The sequence below is a fragment of the Cydia fagiglandana genome, chromosome 24, assembly GCF_963556715.1.
Source record: "Cydia fagiglandana chromosome 24, ilCydFagi1.1, whole genome shotgun sequence".
Classification (NCBI taxonomy): domain Eukaryota; kingdom Metazoa; phylum Arthropoda; class Insecta; order Lepidoptera; family Tortricidae; genus Cydia; species Cydia fagiglandana.
Window position 1 is genome coordinate 10,930,376 of NC_085955.1, and position 17,611 is coordinate 10,947,986.

Here is a 17,611-nt window from a genome sequence, read left to right on the forward strand (position 1 = left end):
TATTATTTATTTATTACTATTATTAATACAAGAAATAACCTTACGATCGAATTGAGTTCCCTGCAAAACTGTTTACACAGTTTGTCTGCAGGTGCGAGTCTCTGATATAATTACTTACATACGTAATCAATGTAAAATATTATAAAAACTAACATCATACACTTAACAGCTAATATAATCAGATATACCTTACTTGGGTGACATTTGCAGGCACAGGCATGCAATTGTCACCCAAGCATTTTCAATAGGTGCTGCTTTACTGCTGCCCCGCATAGCCCCGCACGTCGAGTTAGGCCCCGTTCGCACGGCAGCTTTTTCAACGCGCGTTAAAAAAGCGTTTGAATGACACAAATGGATAACCATGTATGTATTCACACGAAGGCGGTTTTTAAGCGCGGCGCTTTTTTATCGAGCACTGTTCGATTTTCGGCGTTGAGCGTTGGCGTCAAATTGAATAGAGCATACGGAACTCCGTGTATATGTTCTCACAAGCGTTAAAAAAGCGCCGGCGCTGCTGTCAGTTGGCTGTCAAGTGTAAATTTTTGGTGTCAATCGTCAAGATTATTATTAGTTTCACCTTAAAAATGTCAACTTATGCTTACAAATTCCTGAAATATTCGAGCTATATTCAAATAATACGTCGTAATAGCAAATAAAGTATGGCTTTGCTGAGATGCGTACGTGGCAGTACGACTCACAAGTGATTTTTAAGCGTTCATATGAACACAAATATTGGAAACGGTAAAAAAGCGCCAAAGTCGGGTTTTAACGCAACGCTTTTTAAGCTGTCGTGCGAATGGGGCCTTACGCGTTATCATTTTCAACGCGCGTTAAAAAAGCGCTTGAATCTGTCCGCACTCTACACGCGCGTCTCGTGCTCGTGTATTCTTTGGTCTCGTGGCTCATTTAAACCGCTTGTAACAAACAAGCGTACCCGACCGGATTGACCGGATCAAGTCTAGTACGGCCATCTGTTAACATTTTATGTGGCAAGCTGTCAGCTTGTCAAGTCATTAGTCAATGTCATTTTTTCGTCGACGCTCTATTTGTTAGGCCTGAGTTACACTTGTAAGTTTTACTTACGTAAGTAGGGACAAAGCTATTTGTTAGAATGAGATAACGATATTCATCTCTCATTCTGTAGTATAGCCGTGTCCCTACTTACGTAAGTAAAACTTACAAGTGTAACTCAGGCCTTAGGCAGTATGGTTTAGAGCTTTAACCTGTCCAGATGGACGAAAAAAAAAAAGCTCTATTTGTATACATTCATTTGCCTTAATTAATTACATTTTATATCACAATTGGGTAGGTAAAGTTTTTTGAAGATAGGCAAATTATATTTTTTTCCGATAGTATTTATTATAGCGATCACGGAAATGCAGCTCTTTTATTTTTATTTCATTTTATTGATTAAATATAATTTTTTAAATGATCGGTATGACGTTTGTGAGATGGAATGGCAGATCCAAGTAATTCTTTTGCACGTAGTAAATGGGACGAGATAGAAAAAAAAACGATGTCAACTGTCAGTGTCACTTAGCTCTCATTCCCGAAAAATAACGGACAAGCCTCATGTTACCTTGCGAATTGCTATTAATGTTATCATTGAGATTTTCGACGACCTCAGCACGACCCACGGACTTCTGATTCCCCACGACATCTGCGCGTATTTGGACAAATATTGAATTTACTTTCGATAACTTGGCACTGCATAATTATTGGACAACGTTTTCTTCCCCACCCCTACACGACGGCCCCTACGCTGACCCTTGGACAGTTTTGCAAGAAAAATAAGCGAGTTCATACGAGATTGCGAGCAGATTCTACAAGTTTGAAATTTTTATCATAACAGTGATAAGCACAATGCCGTTGAATTAGAGGAGCAATGGCCCTACAGGAGTACGTATCCGTGAAATACATAGGTACATAAAACTTTCTTCACTTGTGTTTTGATTTTTATTATTAAATTGCCATGAGCTGTTAAGTTCGTAAACAAGAAATCGGTCTAATTTTTTCTAACAATTTCAACCATCTGTTAGTTTTGTGTGGTTATCCTCATTTTATGAATGTTGTTCTTATTTTCAGGTGGATGTAAACATTCATTGGCGGTATTATACTGAGGGCTAATTAGAACCATTGAGCCATGACATACTTCCTTGCAGTGTTATTCGGCTAAGCCTCGAGCATCCTGTGAATCTGAAGGATATAATTATTTCCATAAAAAAGAGCAATCGAATTAGGACCAAGATATCCCGAGAATCTAAAGACATTTTATAAAAAATGCAATAAAATGAAAATGGGAGACTCTCTTATTTTAACAATGTTACAAGATCATGACAATGTTATGGTCTATACTTATTAAAATTTTAAAACCAACATGTCTTTATCTTTGACTTGAAAATGTACAAATGATTTGGGTTAAGTTTTATGAAATGCAACTTATGCTAAAAATCTATTATTATTATACATGTCATACATACATGTATGTCAAATTATCGTGAACTCGATGTTGCTTAAGGCGTATCCAGATTAGTCAATTTTTCGCCAATCTGATTAAATTGCCCGATCGAATCGGGACGTACGGACGCAAACGCCAATTTGGCTCGCCGAATTCAACCGCCGATAATGACCAATAAAATGAGGTGCGGACACAAGAACACCAATTTGTAAGGCTAGTATTTTCGTTATGGGGCATTTTTTCAATTTAAATGGGTCTAATATCACCATAAATCTAAAATTGGAGATTGACGCCAATTTCATTTCTGATCAAATCGACCGATTTGATCAGTCCCGTCTGGATACCGCTTTAGCACCGCGAAAGGGCGCTGCGCGGTGCGCGCGGATTGACGCATGCGCGTACCGTATGCTTTGTATCTGTGGTAATATAATTTTAAAAAATATGCAAATAAAAGGCGGCAAAGTTTATTCGTTGTGCAATACTCAATAAGTTACCGCTTGTTATTTTAATACTCGTAATAAACAAAATGAGTTCAAGTGACGAAAACGACCTGGAATAGACGGCATGCACCGCCTCATTTGAAAGCAGAAGCAAACTTAATAATGATTATAATGAATAACTAGCTTCCTGCTAAGTCCTGGGACAAATACAACAGGACTTACGACATGCTCATGCTGTGGAAGGACACAAGAAGGACAGCCAAAATGCAAGAAACACCTACTCTGAAAGTGGTTTTTAGCGTATTTCTGTGACCAAGTGAAAACTAAAAAGCCATCTACATTTAATATAAACTAAGAATATGCGTTGTTTTTTTAATTGTATTCGCGTCACTTTACCCCTATTAAATACGCTTTACTAAATTGAATTTGTTTTATTTCCTCACATAATTTGAGAATAGTGCTTACTATGTATACCTCAATGGAAGCAAAAATGTAGTATTTTTGCGAGTTGATACACTTGCTACTTGTGTATAGTGGCAAATGTATTAAACCCGCAATAAACACTAATCAATATGTAAACAGGCCCCAACGTGAAGCACATTTACCCTACAGACATACTTATCCATATTGACCATATTTGAACCTCTCAACTCTCTTCAAGGGCACGCCACACAGCGTGATTCTATATACTGTTGTAATGTTAATGCTTAAGGATAATAATTTGTGGATTTATAAAATAAAACGAAACGAAATTTACTGGATTTATATTATATTATTTTGGATTTATATTATAAGTTTTCTAAAGTACAGTCGCCATCAGATATATTGGTGCAGCTAGGGTGCTCATAAATATCTGAACACGCCTCTATTATCAGGGCGTGCGTGTTCAGATATTGTGAACACCTTGCCGAGCCCATATATAATAGCCAATAACGACCTAGTTATAAGACTATTACAATCTTAATCATTATGTATGTATAATACAACAATCACGTTTATGTAGTCCTCACAAACGTATAAGTTACCATTTTGGCCAATATTACTTCAAAGCTTGGCACCGAATCGCTGTTAAAGACTTTGGTGTGCTCAAATACGCTGAATTTGGAAAGTAACGTCTGTACTTCCTACAAGACGGTACGACGCACTTTGAGTTCATCTCTGTAATATTCTATTTCCATTCGAACGTTTCCGGGATCGTCTCCATCTATTGTGTTGATACTGAGATCCAAAATGACTCGTGTAGCAGTCCAAGAGTCGTGGTGGAGGCGTTAATGAAAATGATCTCCAAGAAGCAGTGCCAAGTAGTCGAAAGCAATCGTTATCATTATCAAAATATCCGTGTTGATCGTGCTAGGGACGTTAAAAATACTTATTCTTGAAATCACACCGACATCCAATTACAAGAAATCACAAATGTTTCGTCCGACCATTATTTTCCAATTATTTGCAAGTTATTTTCCAAGAATGACACTGACAGTTGACATCGATTTTTTTTCTATCTCGTCCCATTTACTACGCACAAAGGAATTAATTACTCGAATCTGCCATTTCACCTCAGAAACGTCTTATCGATAATTAAAAAAATTATATTTAATCAATAAAATGATATAAAAATAAAAGAGCTGCATTTCCGTGATCGCTATAATGAATACTATCGGGAAAAAATATAATTTGCCTATCTTCAAAAAATTTTACCTACCCAATTCTCAGTATCTTCTTCTCGTCATTACTTTTACTCCTCGCTAAGTTTAGCCAGGTGGATTCTGCCAATGTATAGTATAGACTTTTGACTGGCAGACGAGAAAGTTCGGTTGAATCATAGAATAAATAATAGTATGGTTGAATTTAGTTTTTATTTTATTTTATTTATTTGGAGATCCAACAGCTATGACAATACCATAGAAATTATAGTGGATACAGAAAGCCAATTATAGGAACTCACAGGTACTTTTTGTAGAAGTATACGCTGGGAACTTGACTTGTCGGAGTGGGATTGTCTGCATTGGCGCTTCAATGGAGACAAGCAATGGCAGCGCGTCGCAGCGAGTGAAGGAATCTGAGTGGCACAGTGGAGGGGAACACAGTATGTTTTCTGTATTTTTTTTATTATAAGGCATTTTTACACAAATTGATTAATCCCCACGGTAAGCTCAAGTAGGCTTGTGTTGTGGGTACTTAGACAACGATATATATAATATTTAAATACATAGAAAACAACCATGACTCAGGAATTAATATCTGTATCATCATACAAATAAATGCCCTTACCAGGTGGCGTAGCACGGTCGCGTTTTTATCCCTTGTCACCATGCCTGTCACGTTCTAACACGTAAGTAAGTGCGAAAGGGATGCGCATAGTGATAGGCGATAAAAATGAGACCGTGCTGCGCCCGCAGGATTCGAACCCGGGATCATCGGCTTCATAGGCACTACCCACTACGCCAGATCGGTTGTCAAATATTTTATAATACCCCGTTCACATACTCGACGAGTGGCATGGGAAGTAGGCAGAGACGCAGTGTAGCCACGCTACTAGCCATGCCGCTCATCATGCCCACCGCTCCCTATTTTGTCGGTTTATTGGCGTGAAAGGACCAGCAAGAAGCGTCGCGATTAATCGCGCGAGTGAGCAGTGTGTGACCGGAGCAGACAAAAAAGCAGCAGCGTGAAGAGCATAGTCTGGCCGAGATATAAGGAATAGTAGAGCGGCGCAGAAGTAAGGCGAGGTGATCACAATTACCTTGATTCACTTTTATTTTGATCACCTCGCCCCTGGTGTTACTTACCTCACTCACTTGTCTGCTGACAGATGTCATCTCAATACAATTTTGCGAGATTAGCTTTTTAGGGTTATAAATTGTCTGAGTACCCATAATTTTTGAAAAATACTATACCCTCTGATTAGAGATCTGACTGATTAGAGATCATACATTTTGTTTTTGTTTTACAGTATTAGAAATAAAGGTGGAAGAGACTTTGGTGGAACAGAGAGCATGTCCGTGCAGCGACACGCGGAGCCCTACGCGTGACGGAGCTCTAGCGTCAGGGCTAGTTTACGATGGTAAGTTAACACTATGTTAGTGACAAGTTTGGTAACAGAGCATGCCCGTGCGGACCCGCATAGCCCTGCGCGTGACGGGGCTCTAGCCTCAGGGCTAGCTTACGACGGTGAGATCCTTAACACTACTAGTGATAACTTAGAGAACAAATCAATTTATTTTATTAAATACTTCAAAATTAATTTATATTGTTAATTGTTTAATTGTCGTTACCAGCCACTGTGCCAACTCGCGTCTTATGCATCTTTCACTTCTACCCCTGTAGCATATAGCTCTAGCGACTCCTCTTTGGACGGCCAATGAAGGCAACCCAGAGCTGAGAGTCCTGCAGGTCCCCTTGGGGTCCACTCAGACCGACGAATTTTAAATTAAAATGTGGTTAAAATTTTGGTGGTCAACTATTTTTGGGCTTACAATGATTATTTTGGTGTCATTTGCTTTAATAGGATAGCAAGATTTTAATAATTTTAGTTATAATTTCACACTAAAATGGAGTTCTAATCTAATTTTGGTGAACATTTACTATTTTTGGATTAACTTACTATTTTGGTGTCATTTTCTTTAATAGGATAGCAAGATGTAAAAATGTGGTTATCATTTCACATTAAAATGGAGTTTGTAATTTGGTAATAATTTACTATAGTTCGTTTTTTTAGCATTAGAAAGAACTTGAAAGAAAGTAAGCGATCTTGGCACATCTTTTAATTAAAAGACGCTTTTAAAAAATCAATAACTATTACTTATGAAAGCAGAATAATATAAATGATCGTATTAGATTCATAATTGTTACATATTTGCCGTAACTTATTTTTAAAATGTGTTTTTCAATTAAAAGACACATAAAGATTGTTTACCTAATTTCTAATGCTAAAAAAACGAACTATAGTTTTGGGTTGATAATGATTAGTTTGCTGTCATTCTCTTTTCTTGCTATCCTATAGCAAAGTGTAAAAAAATTGGTAATCATTTCACATTAAAATGGAGTTATAATTTTGGTGATCATTTATTATTTTTGGTGGTAAAAATTATTTTTTTGATGTAAAATTTTACTATATCTGGTGATCAGTTAAATGATTTGATTCATCATCATCATCATCTCAGCCATAAGACGTCCACTGCTGAACATAGGCCTCCCCTTGGACCTCCATTCGTACCGGTTGGAAGCCACCCGCATCCAGCGTCTTCCGGCGGCTTTAACAAGGTCGTCCGTCCATCTTGTGGGTGGACGTCCTACGCTGCGTTTGCTAGTCCGTGGTCTCCACTCGAGCACTTTTCGACCCCATCGGCCATCTTCTCTGCGCGCAATGTGGCCTGCCCATTATTTGATTGATTTATTGAAAATCCAAACATACATAGAATTAGAAGAAAATTAAATTAATTAATTACAGTGAGACGCCTCATTCTGTTCTCGTATGTTTCTTTTCTTTTAATGAATGTATTAATTATACAGGATATTGACTCTTGGAGACCTTATACATCTCTAAGGATAACTTGATAAACTATATAATCTTATAGTTCTGACACCTAGAGACATTTACACCTCTAAATATTATAGATTTTTTTTGTGTGTGTTTTTTTATCTGTATTTTGTATGTAATTCGACATTAAGAGACCATATACATCTCTTAGTAATTGTAATACGTTAGATTGAATTGTTAGTTTTATTTTATAAAATTGTTGCTGTTATTATTTTTGCTTTTATGTAAATTCAATGTTGACGTGTAAAAGTGCCCTTGTGGCCTATTTGCTGAATAAATGTTGATGTTTGATGTTTGAAATAAATAAGTAAATAAAAAATTAGACCAAGAAGTCTGCAAAGATTTTGATGGCATACGCAGTGCAAGTGTCATTTATACGTCATAATTACATAGATGTTACGTTTAAAATAACACTTGCACTGCGTGTGCTATCAAAATTGTTGCAGACTTTTCTTGATCTAACTCTACATACAAATATTGCAAGTTAAATAAAAGCTTATAATAGAATAATTAAAATGATCACATTTTTATTACCAAAAAAAAATGTTATTAATTTACAAACAACATAAAATCGTGTGGTTACAGATTCAGACCCGTCGTCAGTCACGCAGCAGACCAAACGGGACACAGAAGAGACTCACACGGGCGGCGACAACGACGAAGACTACAACTGTGACACCTGTGGCAAAACATTCCAACAAAAACATGATTTAATTCAGCACATAAAAAAAGCCGCCACTGAATGTATACCTATAGAAAACTATACATATTCGGAAATCAAACCAAAACAACATACAGGAAATAAGGCATTTTGGTGCGAAATATGCGAGAAACAATTTCGAGATTCCAGCGACATAGCGCGGCATAGGCGAACCCACACTGGTGAGAAACCGTACGCGTGCGAAGTATGCAAAAAACAGTTTGCACAGCTAAGTGTTTTGAACAGACATAAACGAATTCATACAAATGAGAAACCCTTTCAGTGTGACGATTGTGAGAGACAGTTTAGGACTTCAAGTGATTTAGGTAAGCATAGAAGAATCCACGTGGGTGCAAAAAAGAATAACTGCGATTTTTGTAAAAAAGAATTTTGGGACGTGAATAGTTTGGCGAACCATAGGCGCATGCATGGGAGCAAAATGCTATTCTCCTGCGAGGTATGCAAGAAACAGTTTGCAGTGTTGAAATATTTGAAGAAACATGAGAAAAGAATTCATTGTTGACGGATAAACTAAAGGAATGTGTATAAGCTAGCCCACCTGTAGCGCACGATTACGTAATGGTACATTACGATACACGTGCGAAAAGTAGGAAATTCGCAACAATTGAAACACGACTTCCCTTCGGAGTGTATTAAATCGACACGAGTTGCCAATTACCTTTTCGCACGTGTATTGTACGTTTTACAGTAGGTACATATGGCCCTTTAAATTTTCGACTTGGGCACGTATTGTGCTAATTACCGCACTATAGTCCGTTTTTTTTAGCATTAGAAAGAACTTCGCAGAAGTTCGCTTGTGGTTCTAAATCTGGCACTTTTAGCGGTAACAATTTGAAGTAAATTATATGTATTGACCATGCCACATTAGATAATTCAATAATTATTAACAATTAACGAGCCTGATAAAAACTGCACGCTTGCTTCTGCGGAGTTCTTTCTAATGCTAAAAAAAACGAACTATAGGGCGGTAAAGTAGCACCATATGTACTGTAAAGTATAATGCTTGTTTGTCCTTGTCACAGTCTTACACTTTTTTTTATTCCCCACCGTAAATTTAGTATGGATTATAGTGGGCAACAAATTCGACCAATCATAGTGTCGCATTGCGTATGTTTTGTCCCTCACGGAGGCACGCGTATAGCACATCTATAGGATCCAACCATGTATGTTCATTATACTTTGTAATTTTTAAGCAGTGCATTTTATAAAAATTAAAAACAAAAATACCGCCATCCTTGGTACAATGCCTCAAGGGCCCATTTTATAGATTTAAGCTAGTTATTAATTTCATTTAGTAATACATAATACCACTGTATATATCTAGTTTGTAAATAAATGGTATTTACTAACGAAAACTTGTCAGAAAAAAAACAATCGTTATTTAAAATAAAAGAGCGAATTCAAGTTTTCGCCTTTAATTTATATCATGTTCTCACCTTTTATAACACTTTTGGACAGCGTCTTCTGAGATAATTTATGAGGTGTTTCTCAGGCACTGGTCCCACCGCGATATAGCCTATATAGCTCACCGCTGGGCGAGTAACTATAAATATCGCCGTGTCTCTTTTATTTACACGGGAGTGCTTATCTTTTGTTCGTGTTTATAGCCGATAGTTCATAGCTTACTAGCTCGCAGTGGGACCAGTGCCTCAAAATCATAGTTTTTAGGGTTCCGTACCCAAAGGGTAAAACGGGACCCTATTACTAAGACTCCGCTGCCCGTCCGTTCGTCTGTCACCAGGCTGTATCTCACGAACCGTGATAATTAGCTAGACAGTTGACATTGTCACAGATGATGTATTTCTGTTGCCGCTATGACAACAAATACTAAAAAGTACGGAACCCTCGGTGGGCGAGTCCGACTCGCACTTGTCCGGTTTTTCACAGATATTTGTCTCCCATAGAAATCCTCTGTTAGATTGGAGAGACTTCTTGACTTCCCAAGATAAAATCAGTGGGGAGAAACTCCTGACTTCGGTCGAACTCGGCACTGCTCGGCTCAGCATTGCTCCGAGCAATTATTAGGGTTGGCACCACTTGACTTCCTTTTGCGTGCACGACCGATAAGATAATCACTTGATTTTTGACAACCCCAAATAGCCGAAAGGGATAGTGCCATATATTAGAAAGGGATAGCATGATTCGACCCTGAACCGCTGTCAAACTTCGGGTTTGTAGGAAGTGTCCTTTCTGTACGGTAGTACTATTATTTCTTCTGTGATAAAATCCAGTTAATTGTTTTAACTTATTCGTAAGATGATATTTCTAGAAACATAGAACAAGTTGAAAATGGAAGATCATACGGCATTGTGGAAAAGGGGCGAGTAAAAATTGTCAAATTGTGTTGTTCAAATATTTTCAAAGTAGATTGCAATAAAAATGAAATAACTCATACAATCTCATATATTTTAATAAGATTATATTTTATTTTATACTATACATATTATGTACATATTACTAATAAAAACAAACGGCTTCATAATTATTAAGCAAAAGATAAAAAAATATACCAGATAATTCACTGCCACTTTTTTACTTTTTACTATATTTTTTATATATTTTTTGCTTTACTAAAAACCAAGAGTATTTCTTAAAAAGCTGCTTAAAGTACCAAGAAGGTACATCGGGTGTTGACAGCCCCTTAACCTCCTAAGGCCCACGGTCCTACTTATAGTATTTCTTCAGTTCGATGAAATTTAAACCATATTCAATTGGAACAGAGTTGCATTTCTTTTGTTTCGCTAAATTTTCAAACGTATAAAAATCAACTCTATTCCCTGTACTATAGGTTCAAACTTCAGTGGCAAATTTTGGGTTTAATGAAAAACCCAACAAACAAATAATTTTATTGCCGGGCCTTAGGAGGTTAACGTCACATTTTGATATTTGACGTTCCTGATCACATACAATCGCTCCTCGCTTGCCAAGTTGATAATTCAAAAAAGTTATCTCAGATGGACTCGTACATTTTATTTGATCTTAAGGCCCGTCTCCATATTGCGCGGGAAGCTATCGATCATTGGCGCGCGAGCCCCGCGCCGCGCATACAACCATTCACTGTCGGTGTTTCGACGCGCGGCAAAGGAATGTTCGCACGCAGTTGGGACGGGTGTGTATATATTTCAGTTGGCTCGCGCGGCCGCATACATGGATAATGAAAAGTGTCGTACTTTAATTGAATTATATGGCACTAAACAGTTTCTATGGAACAGTAAATGTAGTTATTATCGCAACAGATCATTTTTCTATTTGGCTATACTTCGTTCCGAATAATTAATTTTTGTGATATAATGTGGTCGAACGTCGGATCGCCTGCCGCGCGCGGCCGCCGCGCATAAGTTCAAGATGGTGCCGAAATTGGCTCGCGAGCCAAAATACAGGTTTGCCGCGGTCGAACATTGCTCGCGCGGCCGCCGCGCAATATCGAGACGCGCCTTTACAACAACAACACACACACACACACGCACACAATTTATTAAGTGATTTATTTGCAGGTAAAGCAAAAAAAAATGTATACTTCGTTTTTTTTAGCATTAGAAAGAAGTTAAGCGATCTTGACAAGTCTATTAATTGAAAAACGCTTTTAAATAATCAGTAACTATTACTTATGAAAGCAGAAGAATATAAATGATCGTATTAGATTCATAATTGTTACATATTTTATGTGACTTATATACGTGTTTTTCAATTAAAAGACACATCAAGATTGTTTACCTTAAGCCCCCTCCAGACTATGCGCGTGAATCGCGGGCGAAGCCGCGAACGCGAGTGTGGAGTCTAGTTCGCTGATATGCGAAATCGACTCCAGACTCGCGTTCGCGGCTTCGCGCCGCGATTCGCGCACGAGTGTGGAGCGGGCTTTATATCTAATGCTAAAAAAACGAATAATAATAGTGAACATATATTCTAGTTTTCGTTCACATGTTTCTGTTTATGTACCTTCAATTTAGAAGTACGTGTAAACTGTTTATCACATACATCACATGAAAATTTTTCACCAGTATGAGTTCTTCTATGAGTCACTAATATATTTCTTTGTGAAAACTTTCTTCCACATACATCGCATGAGTATGGTTTTTCACCGGTGTGGGTTCGTATGTGTGTGGTTAAACCGCTTTTATTCGTGAACTGCATTCCACAAGTTTCACATTTGTATGGCTTCTCTCCAGTGTGGAGCCGTCTATGATTAGTCATAGAGTCGGAAGCATAAAATCTTTTTTGACATATATCGCATGCAAATGGTTTCTCGCCAGTGTGAAACTTTATATGTAGACGTAAATCAGCTACAGTTTTAAATAGCTTTTCACACGCTTCACACTTATACGGCCGGTCATTAGTATGCATTCTCATAACATGTTTGTCCAATTCATTCTGTTGTCTGAACCGCTTTTCGCATATTCCGCAGGGGAAAGGTTTCTCTCCGCTATGGATCATTTTATGTAAGTTTAAGGCGTTTGCGCATGAAAATTCTCTTTTGCAGACGTCGCACGGGTATTTCCTGAGTCCAGTGTGACCCTCGCTTAACTTATGCCTCTGTAGTTCGGATTCGTTTAAGAATTGTAGTCCACAAGTACCGCAGTCGTATTTTTTTCTATTTATTTTTATATCTATTTTAGATTTGAGGTGCAGTTGAAGATGTCGGATTAGTAGGTATTTCTGTTGATACGTTTTCCCGCATGCGTCACAGACGTAATTATTTGTGTCGCCCGTGTGTTGTTTATCCGTCGCTCCGGTGTGGCCCGCTTGTGGTTGCGGCGCGGAGCGGGGCTTGCTAAGCGGCACGAGAGGAGGACACGGCATGGAGGCGAGGAAAGCGGGTAGGTGTTGCGGATTCTGCGTCGTTAACGTGTCACTTAAAGCTGAAACCAAACATAGTTTATGTTAAAATAAACACACGACAGAAACGAAGACTTACCCCCTTATTCATAAACGTTTACTAAATTTGACAAGCCGATAATAATCGCTTGTCCCTTTCCATCATACTAATACGTCGGAAAGGGACAAATGATTATTATTGGCTTGTCAACTTTAGTAAACGTTTATGAATATTAATATCTATCAATTCTTATTCTTCGACAAGGAAAATCTTTATTTAATGTTCAAAGTTAAACAACGCTAATAACTAATACAAGAAAAAAATATTAAACCTATAAGTAAACTAAACTAACATTAAAAAAAAAATAGTTTATTTTTTAAGTACTAAACTACATAAAATATGTTAATATGTTAGGGTTGGCACAACTTGACGTCCCTTTGCGTGCACGACACGACGACGATAAGATAATGACTTGAATTTTGACAACCCTAAATAGCCGAAAGGGATAGTGCCATATATTAATAGAAAGGGACTGCATGATTTAACCCTGAACTTCTGTCAAACTTCGGTTTTATAGGAAGTTTCCATTCAGTACGGTAGTACTATTATTTATTCTGTGGTAGTGTACAACTTAAATGTATGTTGCCCATAGTCTAATAAAACATGGTCTTCTCTTCCCAGAGTGACACAAGCCTACGTCACAATAACATTGCCACTTAATATAGCGCTATCGCATATTATTATATAGCGCTGTCGCATGATGACGTAGGCTTGTGTCAGTCACGTGGTCTGAAGAGAGTACCAGGCGGAGTATATTATTATACCATGTATATTGCCCTTTTATCTGTCACTGGCATTACATACCAAAAACATACTCACCAGCAAGCGGCGGCGGGGGCTGCAGCGCGGCGCTCATGGAGCCCGGGGGCTCCGGCGGGGGCTCTTCAAACTCCACCTCCACCTTCACTCGCACTGTAAAGCAACGGTCCACATCAGGGATGTTGCGAATATCCGGCGCATCCGCAACCGCGGAACTTCCCCATTATTTTCAAAATTCGCATCTGCATAAAATCGATGCGGAGCTTAAATGACTGTTTATTAAATATAACGCACCTATATTCTTGCTCAAATACTAAACGATTCGTTTTTAGGGTTCCGCACCCAAAGGGTAAAACGGGACCCTTTTACTAAGACTCCGCTGTCCGTCCGTCCATCCGTCTATCACCAGGCTATTCAGCCTGCTGATACTCACGAATCGTGATAGCTAGACTTGGCCACTTTTAGTAACTGGCCACCCCAAACCAAAAATGAATTCTATTCTAAATAGAATTCATTTTAGTATAAGGTGGCCAGTTAGTGAAACCTTATACAAAAATAAATTTTGTTCATAGGCGAATAGAATTCATTTTTAGTTTAGGGCGGCCAGTTACTAAAAGTTAGTTACTGGCGAATTATCCTATTTTATTGGCACTTGATTTTGGACCATAGTTGTAAGGGCCCCCCACATCTGGCGTCTTTCGAGCGTCGGCGTCTACAATTCTATGGCCGACGTCGACGCAACGTCGACGCAGCGTCGACGCAACTGCGCAGCGACGTCATTTTCCATAGCGCTGGACCGACGCCGACAGACGCCGACGCTCGAAAGACGCCAGATGTGGGGGGGCCCTAACTTGATCTGTTAGTAGGTATGTGTATATGTGTATGTTAGTTAGTGTGGATCAAACATTTCTTTCAACAAATAGGGGCACTTTTACATGTCAAATAATACAAGAAATAAAAATAACTTATCTTTCTAAAAAAACCGGACAAGTGCGAATCGGACTCGCCCACTGAGGGTTCCGTACTTTTTAGTATTTGTTGTTATAGCGGCAACAGAAATACATCATCTGTGAAACTGTCTAGCTATCACGGTTCGTGAGATACAGCCTGATGACAGACGGACGGACAGCAGAGTCTTAGTAATAGGGTTCCATTTTACCCTTTGGGTACGGAACCCTAAAAATTACAAAATACAATTACAAATATCTATCTTATCTAAAAAATTACCAAATACAAATATGGAATCATTGAAATATTAGATACTTTATTAGCATACCCCGGCCGGCGAGAGCAAAAATGCGTCTGCTCCTAGTGCTTAATTAAATATCGACTATTCTATCGACATATGGATGTCGATAGAATAGTCGACTTTTAATTAAGCACAATGATTTTTTTAAACTGAGCCATTAGTATTTGTTATTTATTTCAACTTGATACCTCCACGCGTTTCTAAGAATAACCCTAAAACAATTTTCTATCAACATAAAATTATTATTATTATAAAGTTATTCACAATAAGTATCAGAATGTGTTGAAGAAGAACGTTGGCATTTTAACTTTAAACAATTTAAATAAATTGATATCTGGCAGAGAAGTGGAACTACCTAATACAGAACAAATTCATAATCACTATGAATTATTTCGTTTTGCTCCGATTACTACAGTAGATTTAGAACGGTCCTTTAGTTGGATGAAATGGATTTTATCGGCAAGGCGAAGGAGTTTAAAATCAGAAAATTTAGAAAAAATGCTAATTGTATATTACGAAAATTACATAAAATACTGAATAAATACAAACACTTGGTTTTAATTTTGTTTACAACAATAATTAATACTTCTGCATATCATAACGGTGGTCCAGTACATCGTGTTGTTTTTATCGACATCGACCAAAGTGTGTGTCCTCGCACTATTAAGCTGTCAACGCATTTTTGCTCTCGCCGGCCGGGGTATGTTTATTAGAGATGTATCCACGTTTTTTTTTACATATAAAACGCTCACGCCCCGCCCGGAAAACGGGCTTGTGTCACGGAACCTTAAGATTATGGGTGTAGTCTAAAAAACTTACTTAAAAAGCATGTACACCACAAGACTTACAAATACTTATTTTAACACATCCACCAGAGCGCCTGCTAGGCGGGTTCTGTGTTTGTAGGCGATTTGTGTAGCTTGCGCTGGCAGTCATTGTGTCAAGCCTAACTAAAATAGTTGAACTCTATGCCCTATTATAACCTCTAGCCGCCCATACGTCAAACCTTGCCAAACAAAATGAAATTTTATTTTGTCAACACAAAGTTCAAATTAGAATGGAACAGGAGACCTTTTTATAGGTCTCTGGGCGGCTAGAGGATAATATATGATAACAATAATTCAACCTATATCAGTCCCACTGCTGGGCACAGAGACTCTCACTCGCAAGAGAGCTTGGGCTATAGTCCTCATGCTGGCCCAATGCGGATTGGGGACTTCACATACACCTTTGAATTTCTTCACAGATGCAGGTTTCCTCACAATGTTTTCCTTCACCGAAAAGCAAGTGGTAAATATCAAATGATATTTCGTGCAAATGCAAATAAAATACCAATAGTCAATACTCACTATGTTCTGGTAACAGTATTACACTCGGAGACACCTCGTCTTCCGCGCTGTGCCATTCTGGCTCCTCTTTTACTTGACGCGGCACGCTGACACTTGCCTCCATTATAGTGAAACCACTAACGATATAAACGCCAAGATTTGCTGTTTATATATATTTTTATATCAAGTTTCGTACTAAATCTATTCTCACTGAAAAATACTATTGGGCACCGTATCTCAAATTAGTAGGTAACTTCTTCATTTTCAGTAATCAGTAATCAATTTCTGCTAACTCGATCAATGTTTTGCTCGAGAAGACGCTCCGTCTCTAGTTAAGCAGATAATATAACTCGTATATTTCAGGTTCTTTATTTTACGAAAAACTTGTCATTATTAAGAAATGACTTGACCCATATGAAATTATAGTTATTGTATGTAAAAAAATAACAATAAACAACTCAAAAGAATATCATGAAACGGACGCAATAATCGCAATATACGCATACACTAAACCAAAGAGCATATAATCACTACGTTTTAAGAGTCGGCACTCTCGAACAATCCTCGAACCGAATTATGAACGTACATATCCCAACACACCAAATACAGGCTTAAAGATCTCGCATCCAGGCCATAATTGTTAAAAAAAGAAAAACCACACAATACTACCAACACAAAAAAAACAACGCTAGGGCTCGACACTTCCAGTACCTACTGTTTATCGATATCGATAAATGTGCGATACGTGCTGCTGTATTTACCTACTGTACTACCTATTAATAAAATAAAAGAACATTATATACATATAAACAATTTTATTTTACATGATAAAAATAACATAGTTTATTATTCAAGTAGGCATATTACAATATGCTGAATTCGCGCGCATTCTTTTTTAATCTGGTCCCTTTTTATTGAAGGCACTGGATGGAGAATGATTTCCACAAATGAACTTGTTTCCATTCAGCTTTTGAATAGGTAAATAAATACGCCAAATCCTCATTTCCTTTTCCTCAGCTTTGCCCATAATCGACATCTGAAATAAAGAGATTATCGATAAAATTGGTCGTACACTATTCGTGTCATAGGTTACTTAGTTTTTTACTTAAAAATACTTTATTCACAAAATATTTTCGTTTTAATCATGGATTGTACACGACTAAAACTAATTAAATTAGTAACTGTTAACGACTCAAAGTAAAAAATGAAAATATTGCATACAAACATCAGTTTACCGACCTGT

At 37.8% G+C, this 17,611-nt stretch overlaps 2 protein-coding genes across 2 annotated transcripts in view; one reads left to right on the forward strand and one right to left on the reverse strand.

Moving 5' to 3' along the window:
- Positions 1-17,611, forward strand: part of LOC134676393 (zinc finger protein OZF-like) — a 64,314-nt gene that overhangs the window by 14,387 nt on the left and 32,316 nt on the right. The gene's annotated exons all lie outside the window — the stretch shown is intronic.
- LOC134676365 (zinc finger protein 239-like) lies at positions 12,006-16,492 on the reverse strand. Its single transcript, XM_063534722.1, has 3 exons — positions 16,390-16,492; positions 13,852-13,944; positions 12,006-13,015 (listed from the first exon to the last, which is right to left on the reverse strand). The coding sequence occupies exons 1-3, from the start codon at positions 16,490-16,492 to the stop codon at positions 12,063-12,065; spliced, it is 1,149 nt and encodes a 382-aa protein (XP_063390792.1). The 3' UTR covers positions 12,006-12,062.

What these genes read in the sequence shown, in the direction of transcription:
- LOC134676365 (XM_063534722.1), bottom strand. Translation starts at nt 16,492, where the DNA reads ATGGAGGCAAGTGTCAGCGTGCCGCGTCAAGTAAAAGAGGAGCCAGAA. An exon ending in AATACTGTTACCAGAACATA is followed by an intron (nt 13,945 to 16,389) that starts GTGAGTATTGAC and finishes GTTGCTTTACAG; the next exon opens with TGCGAGTGAAGGTGGAGGTG. An exon ending in GCCCCCGCCGCCGCTTGCTG is followed by an intron (nt 13,016 to 13,851) that starts GTGAGTATGTTT and finishes GTTTGGTTTCAG; the next exon opens with CTTTAAGTGACACGTTAACG.